The sequence below is a fragment of the Rhea pennata genome, chromosome 4 (genome assembly GCF_028389875.1).
Source record: "Rhea pennata isolate bPtePen1 chromosome 4, bPtePen1.pri, whole genome shotgun sequence".
Classification (NCBI taxonomy): domain Eukaryota; kingdom Metazoa; phylum Chordata; class Aves; order Rheiformes; family Rheidae; genus Rhea; species Rhea pennata.
In genome coordinates, this window is record NC_084666.1 from 124809 (window position 1) to 133236 (window position 8428).

General features: G+C 59.2%; 1 protein-coding gene across 1 annotated transcript; it reads right to left on the reverse strand.

Moving 5' to 3' along the window:
* Nucleotides 1-374: 374 nt before the first annotated feature.
* On the reverse strand, nt 375-7669 carry DOK1 (docking protein 1). Its single transcript, XM_062575014.1, has 5 exons — nt 7607-7669; nt 6970-7266; nt 4334-4445; nt 4007-4179; nt 375-1945 (listed from the first exon to the last, which is right to left on the reverse strand). The coding sequence occupies exons 1-5, from the start codon at nt 7667-7669 to the stop codon at nt 839-841; spliced, it is 1752 nt and encodes a 583-aa protein (XP_062430998.1). The 3' UTR covers nt 375-838.
* Nucleotides 7670-8428: the final 759 nt, after the last annotated feature.

The window sequence follows — 8428 nt, forward strand, 5'->3', positions numbered from 1 at the left end:
TCAACTCACCAGCAGCCACCAAACTCCAGCACAGACCTGGAGCCTGGCTCCCAGGGCAGGGCCTAGTCTGCTTTTAAGTTTAGAGGAGATCCATGTGTTTTCAGGTCATCCTACTATTTTACACTCTGACCAACCAGTTGAGCTCTCTGAGAGCCTGACTCTCAGGCCTCTTACACTCCTGGCATTGCAGCATCCCACCCGCAGCTGGGCCTGGCACCTGCTTCTCTTTGTGATTTCCTCTCAGCTCAGTAGCTCTGGCAGAGAAATGCTTGTGTCCTGATTCTTCCCATAGCTGGGGCACCACACTCAGTAACGCTGCACAGGCATCTGCCCCATCCATATGCCTGACCGCTGATATGCCACAGGCAAATATCTCATTCCAAAACACAGATTTTAATATCAAAATAATTTTGTATAAAAATATTTGTGGAAATAGTGACAGTGAGTAGTCCTCCACAAAGAGCAGGCCACGTACTGCCGCAGGCATCCCAGTCTTGTGGCCTGGCTGGACAGGGAGCCAGAACAGAACCACAGGCTTGGGATCCTCAGCAGCAGGCATGGAAAGATGCAGCTATCTCCTCCTGCTAGGTCAGGAAGGTAACTGTGGAGCCAGCTCCAGACCCAGAGAAGCACCCTGGCAACTGCATCAGCCATAGCCCTCCTGCTCTCAGCTGTGCAAAGGACCTCCAGCACTGGTAAGGCCAGAGGGGCACTGCCTCATCCAGGACACTCCCCATGCCCAAGCTCATCCACAGGATCCATGAAGGACAGCAGCCCAGGCTGCTCATCAGGAGGTCTGGGCCCACAGTGCTTCCCTGGCAGGCAGGGCAGCAGCACATTATATCTCTCCTAGGTCCTCGTAGACAGGTGATAAGTTGTTCTCATCCACAGACTGCTCCTTCTTCTGCACATGTTGGGGCTTCACCACGTGGCTGTACAGCACCTCCACGTTGTTATTGTTGCTGTTATTAAGGCTGGGTTTGATGACTATCCTCTCAGGAGTGGGGTTCACCTGTCGCCTGCTGGGGTCCATGCTTCTCTCAGCACCTTTAAGGATAAATGGTGCCGGTGGTTTGGGGGCAGGCACTGGCTTGGGTCCCTTGGTCTTGAAGACAGGTACTGAGTAGTCGTCCGTGCTGGGGTTGTAGGGATACTCATAGCCGCTCTTGCCATCGTGGCCCTGGGTACGCCAGGCCTTGTCTGTGGGCCGTGCTTCATCATAGATACAAGCAGAGGGGGAGAGAGAGCGGGGGGCACAGCCTTCAGGCTCATCATAGATGGGATCCTTCTGTGCTGGTGGTGCCAGCAGCTGACTCCCCCCTTCAGCCCGGACCTGCTCATACATGCCTGAGTACAATGGCACTGGCACCCGGAGCTTTGTTTCTTCCAGGGCTCCGCTGGGCACCTTGGCCTTGCTTCCAGGTTTGCTATCTATGGGGTCTGCGTACAGCGGGTCCAGCTGGGACCGGAAGCCCTTCACCGAGTCCAGAGGCTCCGAGTACACACTGGATGGGTCCTCAGCCGGCAGCACGGCTCGGGGCACTTTTGGCAGAGGAGAGCGTGGAGGTGTGCTTGGGACCACAGGCTTGGCTTGTGGCACGGGGGGCTCTGGCAGAATCCGGGTCTTCAGCAGAGAGGCAGCATCTCTCTCCTCCGCCACAGGACAGGGCCTGGGTACCAGCCCTGCTTTGGGTACCACAGTGCTGTCCCCCTCTGCAGGCAGCTCGAGGCTCAGGGAGTCAGCCAGGGTCTGGCGGATCAGTACCATGCTGGGACTGTCTGAATCCAGCGAATCGCAGCTTTGCCGATTCTCCTCCACCTGTGCTTTCTGCTCCCGGATGGAGGCTTCCACCAGGCGAAAGATCTCATTGCCCTGCTTGGTCTCAAAGGTGAAATTCCCTGGGCCAGAATCACAGCGCCTGCCAGCTTCAAAGGAGAACATCACCTGCAAGGAAGCGAAAGGGTAACGTACCGCCCAGCACCCTGAAACCCAGAGCCTCACACAGGACGCTGCTTCCTGCTGAAGCAGCACCAGTCCTGCACTTCCAGCAAGAAGGTTGCACTGCTGCTCCCTCCACTCAGTAATGAGGGCGGCCGCTGAGAGCACTATGCTAATGGCGCAGCATGCTCTGTGACTGCACAGCACTGCTCTGCCTGTGTGGGGGGAGGCTGTGCTACCCAGACGCCTACAACAAGATGTGAAACAGGAGTTGGAAACACTGGAGGGGACATCACTGCAAGGCACTCCACGCCCAGAGCTGCAGATCCTGCTGGAGATCTGCTGCCTTACCTAAGCTTTTCCAGCAGGCCCAGCAGCTGGCACCAAATAGTCTAGGAAATAATATGCAGTTGGCACTAGAGACAAAGCAGAGTGACACTGGAACAGGTTGCCAGAGAGGTTGTGGAGTTTCCTTCTCTGGAGATATTCAAGGTCCGCCTGTCTAACATGCTCTAGGTGACTCTGCTGAGCAGGGAGGTTGGACTAGATGATCTCCAGAGGCCCCTTCCAACTTTACTGATTCTATGATTCTATGACAAGGTAAGTGACAGTTCATCAGCAGAAACTACTATGGGCAGAAGTATAAGTCAGCATTAGTCAGGCAGAAAGGAAGCAATCCAGAGATAAGAGATACAAGACAGTGAAACAGGGCTTTCCATGGGAGAAAGGTCAGAAGCAGCTGCTTGGCTACCAATCGCCAATAAGCACAGCATTTGCCTTACAAGTATTATTCTGTTAGTGGTATAGAGTACTTTATAGAGAAGTTTTGCAGTAAGGCTGTGTTTCTTAGGCCCTGAACATACACCTATGCACAGGTTCTCACCTGCAGATGGCAAGACCCTCAACCTCAGTCCCTGAATCCGGGTGAGATTTTCTGTCTTACTAGTGCTCTTATGTGCAGCAGCCCTGCTTGCTCCAAAATGCTCCTAATAAAGCCAAGACACAGCATCCAGGAGCAACCACAGCAGGACCTGATTACACCTTGATCACCTGCTTCCCTGTCGGTCCAGGTCTGAGCACTCCCAAAAAGCTCAGCCAAGTTGTCACTGCGGGTGCAGCCACTGCATGTGCTCCTCATACCACACGACTTCAGTCCTGCCTCCAGCACAGGCCCTGTATACAGGCCAGATGCCTCCAAGAGTCGCTCAGACAGTTTCCACTTCTGTTGTCATAAAGTGCAGCAGAAATCACCACAAGGAGGCTGCAGCTGACGCCACTGCTTCTAAAAACAACCCTGGGGAGACCACTTCCTCTGCATGCAGCACGGCCTATGGGGCAGGTGCCTCTTGCACCCAGGCTAACAGCAGGAGGATTGGGGGATTATCTGCTGAAAGACACTGGGGAGGAGATAGGCCTGCGTGGGTCAGCCAAGCTCACAGCAGCACACCTGGAAAGGCAAACAAATCTAGAAAACTGATGTCTCAAACAGTCAAACTTGCTCACATCACTGTCCTTTGGGGGAGAGAGACTGCAGCCAGCAGAAAAAAGGTGCACAGGGAGCCAAGGCTGCAAAGAGCCAAGCTCCCTGCAGTCTGGGACAGCCTGACAGAGCGCAGGAGCAGGACACGTGTGCTGCTGGTACGTGGTAGAGATCAGCGAGAGAGGAGAATAGGGGATAATCCAGCTGTAGGGGTGTCTGGCAGAGGGTCAGGTGGGGGCTAGAACAGTCTTAACAGGAGTGGGGCAAGGACCACACACAGAAGGGCTCTGCACAGCACACCCTCAGCAGGGACAGGCATCCTGCTAGCCCATGCTCCTCCACAGTGACACAGAGACACTCACCATCACAAGCTGGGAGCTGGGGACAGACTGAGGATCACAGATGCCATTGAGGAATGAAGTTGCCCTCCCTGCAGTCACCAAGGACTGCAGCAGCTCCAGCACATGGCAGGGCCTGCTGCACAGTTGACACAGGCAGGTTCTGACACATCAGCTTGTGTCCCTTCAGCCACGGAAAGTCTGCAGGGTAATGGGCCTCAGCCCACGGCACGCAGGTTCCCAACCCACCTTGTCTCGGCCGTATCTCCGAAGCAGCCGATAGGGCCATACATAGAGGGTCTCCTTCATCTGTGGGTCCTTCAGGACGAGGCTGTCACGCTCAGCCTTGAGCACGTAGGCACCACGCAGCTCGCAACGCTCTGCAGCCTCTGTCCGCTGCACCGTCACCCGGAAGATGTTTGCTGTGGAGACAGAGCTGATCAGGGGATGCAGACAAAACACCGTCCCCAGCTCCCAGCAAGGCCCAGCCCGGCCTCCACGGCCCCTGGCATGGTGACAGTGCAAAGACATGGCCCTGGGAAGGGCGCCCAAGTCCAGCACAGCAGCAGGTCCTACCTTCATCCCGTGAGTAGTAGATGGAGTTCACAGCCATTTCCAGGGCTGGCACCTCCCCACCGCCCTCTCTGCTGCGCCGGCCTGTCACACTGGCATTGCTGGGGCTATTTCCCTGACGAGAGAGAGCAGATCAGCCCCAGCTCCCTTGTCCCACACTGGTCCCCCAGGGCTCCTTGCAGCCAGTGGCTGCACTATGACTCCACTTGCCCTTTGTGGCCAGCACCCACGGCCCAGGCTGGTAGCCAGCTGCCCTCCCCATGGGGCCCACCTCTGCCCCCCCATGGCCCAGCCATTCTCCAGCCACACTGAGCCTTTCCCTGCCCACAGCCAGGGACAGACCCCACACCTGTCCAGAGCCAGCAGGACCCATGGGCAGACAGAGTCCAACTATGCCTGAGGAGCAGCCCGGGACTCCTGACAGGACCCCAGGCCCACCTGGCCCAGTGCATGGCCTGGGTGCAGGAGAGAAGCAATTGTCCCCAGCAGCCCTTTCCCTGAACCCTGGGCTCCAGTGCAGCAGGCCCTGCGGTGCACAGACACAAGCTGGCCCTGGCACATGGCTTCCTCCATCCGCAGCAGCTAGTGATCCAACGCGCCCTACTCCACAGTTGCTCATCTGACCCACTCTGACAGAGCCTTGGCCATCCGGATGTCCTGCCGTCAACACAGAGAACAGCTCTGCTTCCGCATGAATATGCTCCAGCGCAGGCAACACCAGCACCCAATGCACCACGCAGTCCCAGCTGCACTCTCCCAGCAGCAGGGGCAAGGCAGGCACGTGAGATGACCCAGTAACGCAAGGGTCTCTGCGTCTGGCTTCTGCACAGGCAGGAAGATGGTGCCAGTATCACTGCGCACAGCCCACGGAAGGGAAGCAAGCACTTCTACATTTAGCACACGCAGAACTGAAAGTGCAATGCATACACTGCGTCAGAGCCAGTGCCCCTCTGCAGCAGGGCCTGTGTGGGTGATGCTCACCCCTGTGCTACCACAGGAGAGAAAAGATCCCCCTCCAGGGAAGCCCCACGCAAATCAGACTCACAGGTGCCCTGCAAGAGCAGTTTCAGCAGGTTTTGCACTATTGCATGAAGGTCTGTATTCAGAGAGGGGCTGAAAAATGTTTCTCACTGTCAAAGTATATGGAATGGGGTTGCAGCAGAATACGTGTCTGGCAGAAGGCAAACTGTCACAGTTTCAGTTCAAAACTGGTCAAATGGGCTTCTTAACAGGAGGCAAGGTCCTAACATGCCCTCTTGTTTGCCTCCTTGCCGGACTAGGGGTTGCTGAAACTTAGTGTCTTAGAGCAGAGCGCTGCTCTTCAGCTAAAGCATCTAATACAGAAGGATCAATAAGTCAACAGCTAGCAAGTCTGCCAGAGACCTTTAAAACTTCCTTGGACTGTGCTTTCCCTCATCTTCAAAAGAAATTCCAGCCTGAACTGCTACTGATCTTAAACAAAATCCTGTTTCCAATGTAGATGATCAAAAATCACAACCAGCTCCTTGCTTCCTTGTCTCCTCTTCAGCTCCCTGCAGAGAGAGCAGGCGCAGCTCCTGTGCCTCTTGCTGCAGGTCAGGCCTTCCTAAAACACATGCCATCCTCCTCTCAGCACTTTGCTAACCTCTTCTTAAACCAAGAGTGTGCTTCATGAGCCCAAGCATCCAGCTAACTGTGTCAGGAAAAGCATGAGCACCTTCCTGCTCCAAACAGATGCTCCCCTGCCTTGCCACTGCCCCACATCACTCTATGAAGGCACACCTATGGGTTCCCAGCTCAGCCCCACAAGCTCTTTGCATGGAAAAGGCAGAAACACTGCACAAAACGGACATTGGCCTGGACAAGGAGCGATTCCAGTGTCGTACCTGCGCTTCTCTGCCTGATCAGCAGGCACTCGCTGCACAAACATATCTGGTTTGACAGCAGGCTGCAGGGAGAGCCCAGGGACAAACAGGGTCAAAAAATGTCTAGAGATAAGTTATGTTCAGCTCAGCAGGGCCACGGGGCTCTCGCAGGGCCCAAGCACAGGGCTGGGGAGCCAGAGGGCTCTGCCACAGCCTGGCACCAGCAAGGTGCACCCTGCCACCAAAAAGGGGCAAGCCCCAAGGCTAGGCAGGAGGGACCAGAGCTGCTCGTATCGTTCGCCCAGCAGCCAGGCGAGGCTCCGGGCACCAGGTGCACACGCAGGACTCTCCGTGGCATCATTTCTGCCCCTCTAGCAGCCGGAACAGCAGGCCGTGATTAGCGAATAGCTGCAGTCCCTGGACGGGGCAAGGCTTTAGGCAGAGGGAAAACAGCCCAGCCTTGAGGGCACACTGAGGAGTCCCGCGACCACGCAAGCCTAACCCATCCAGCTGTCAGCACGGCCGAAAGCTGCACAGAGGGACCTGGTGTCCCAGCGCCGGGCTGCTCCCCAGGCTCCCGGGATCCGGTCCGTGCTCCCGGCACAGCCAGGCCGCCGCACCTGCAAAAGGGGAGCTGCGCAGCCTCCCCGTCCCTGCCCTCCCAGTCGGCCCCACACAGGCCCCCCTGCCGGGGCCAGCGGCGGGGCCCAGGACGCCTGCGCGAGCCGCCTCGCGCGGCCGCAGGCCCCGCTGGCCCCACTGCTCGGCTGTCCCGCTCCTTGGCCCCATACGCACTGGGAAGGCGATCTCGCACAGCTTCGCCACCCACTCCTCGCTCTGCTGCTTGTCGGCCGCGAACAGGTAGCTCCTGTCACTGGTCTCCAGGCAGAAGGCGGCGGTGCCGTCCCGGGGGCCGCTCTCGGCGGCGGGCGCCACGCTGATGCAGTCGGCCAGCCGCACGATCTTCTTGTCCAGTCGCTTGCTGCTGAGCTTCTCGGGCACCCCGGCCTGGTCCTTGCACTCGAAAAACTCGAGGCGGGCGACGCCGTGCTGGCTCGCCGGGTACAGCACGAACCAGTTCTTCTTCCATCGCTGTGGGGCGCGGCGGTCACGGCGGGGCCGCGCCGCGCCCCGAGCCCGCAGCGAGCCGGGCCCCCCGGCGCCCCCGTCCCGACCCCCCCCGGCGCCCCCGGACGGCAGCTGCCGCGCCCGGCCCCCGCCTCGCCAGGCCCCGGCCGCGGCCGCCGCGGACGGGAGCGGCCGCCCCGGGCCGGGGGGCGGCGGCGGCGGCCCCGGCACAACTTCCCCAATCGCGGCCGCGCCGGGCCGCGCCGAGTCGGACCGAGCCGCCGGGCAAGGCCCGGCCCCCGGGCGCGGCCGCGGACACCACGCGTCGCCCCGGGCCCAGCCCCGGCCGTGGCCCCGACCCCACCTTGGCGCCGAACTTGTGGCTCTGCTGCACGAAGAGCGGCCCCTCCTTGGCCGGCGGGTCCATGCCGGCCGCGCGCTTCCGCCGCGCCGCGCCGCGCCGGGCGGGGCTGGCGGGGCGGGGCGGGGCCGGCGGGGGCGGGGCCGGCGGGGGCGGGGCCGGCGGGGGCGGGGCGGGGCCGGCGGGGAGGGGCGGGGCCGGCGGGGGCGGGGCGGGGCCTGCGGGGGCGGGGCCGGCGGGGCGGGGCGGGGCCGGCGGGGCGGGGCGGGGGCGGTGGGGGCGTGTGTGTGTGTGTGTGTGTGTGTGTGTGTGTGTGTGTGTGAACACGTGTGCAAATGTGTGTACACGTGTGTGCATGTGTACATCTGTGTGCACATCTGCGTGCACACACGTGTGTGTCTGTGTGTGTGTGTGTACATATGTGTCTGTGTACACATATGCGTGTGTGTGTGTGTTCACCTGTTTGTACACATATGTGCACTGACACTGTGCCTGTGTGTTTGTACGTACCGTGACTGGCGACTTGTGCAAACCACGTGTGGGTATGCACTGCACACTGATAACAAGCACACTAGGTGCTGCTTGTGCGTGTGTGCACCTACCATGCACTGGCAATGCGTGCACTTTGTGTCCCACGTAGTGGTAGTGTGTGTGTATGTACATGCTTGGCACTGTACTCGCTTGGCACTGTAACGTGTGTGCGTGTGTGCATACCTACTGCACACTGGTGCACACAGGTATTGTACAGTGATAACCTGTGTGTGTACGTACCATGCAGCAGCAGTGCGCATACGCCTGGCACCAGGCGTGCAGCAGTGTGTACGC

Excerpts from the sequence above, each read along its gene's own strand:
- DOK1 (XM_062575014.1), bottom strand. The coding sequence starts at position 7,669 with ATGGACCCGCCGGCCAAGGAGGGGCCGCTCTTCGTGCAGCAGAGCCAC. Across the intron at positions 7,267-7,606 it reads GCCACAAGTTCGGCGCCAAG|CGATGGAAGAAGAACTGGTT; the intron begins GTGGGGTCGGGG and ends CGCGCCCCACAG. Across the intron at positions 4,446-6,969 it reads TGTGCGAGATCGCCTTCCCA|GGAAATAGCCCCAGCAATGC; the intron begins GTGCGTATGGGG and ends CTCTCTCGTCAG.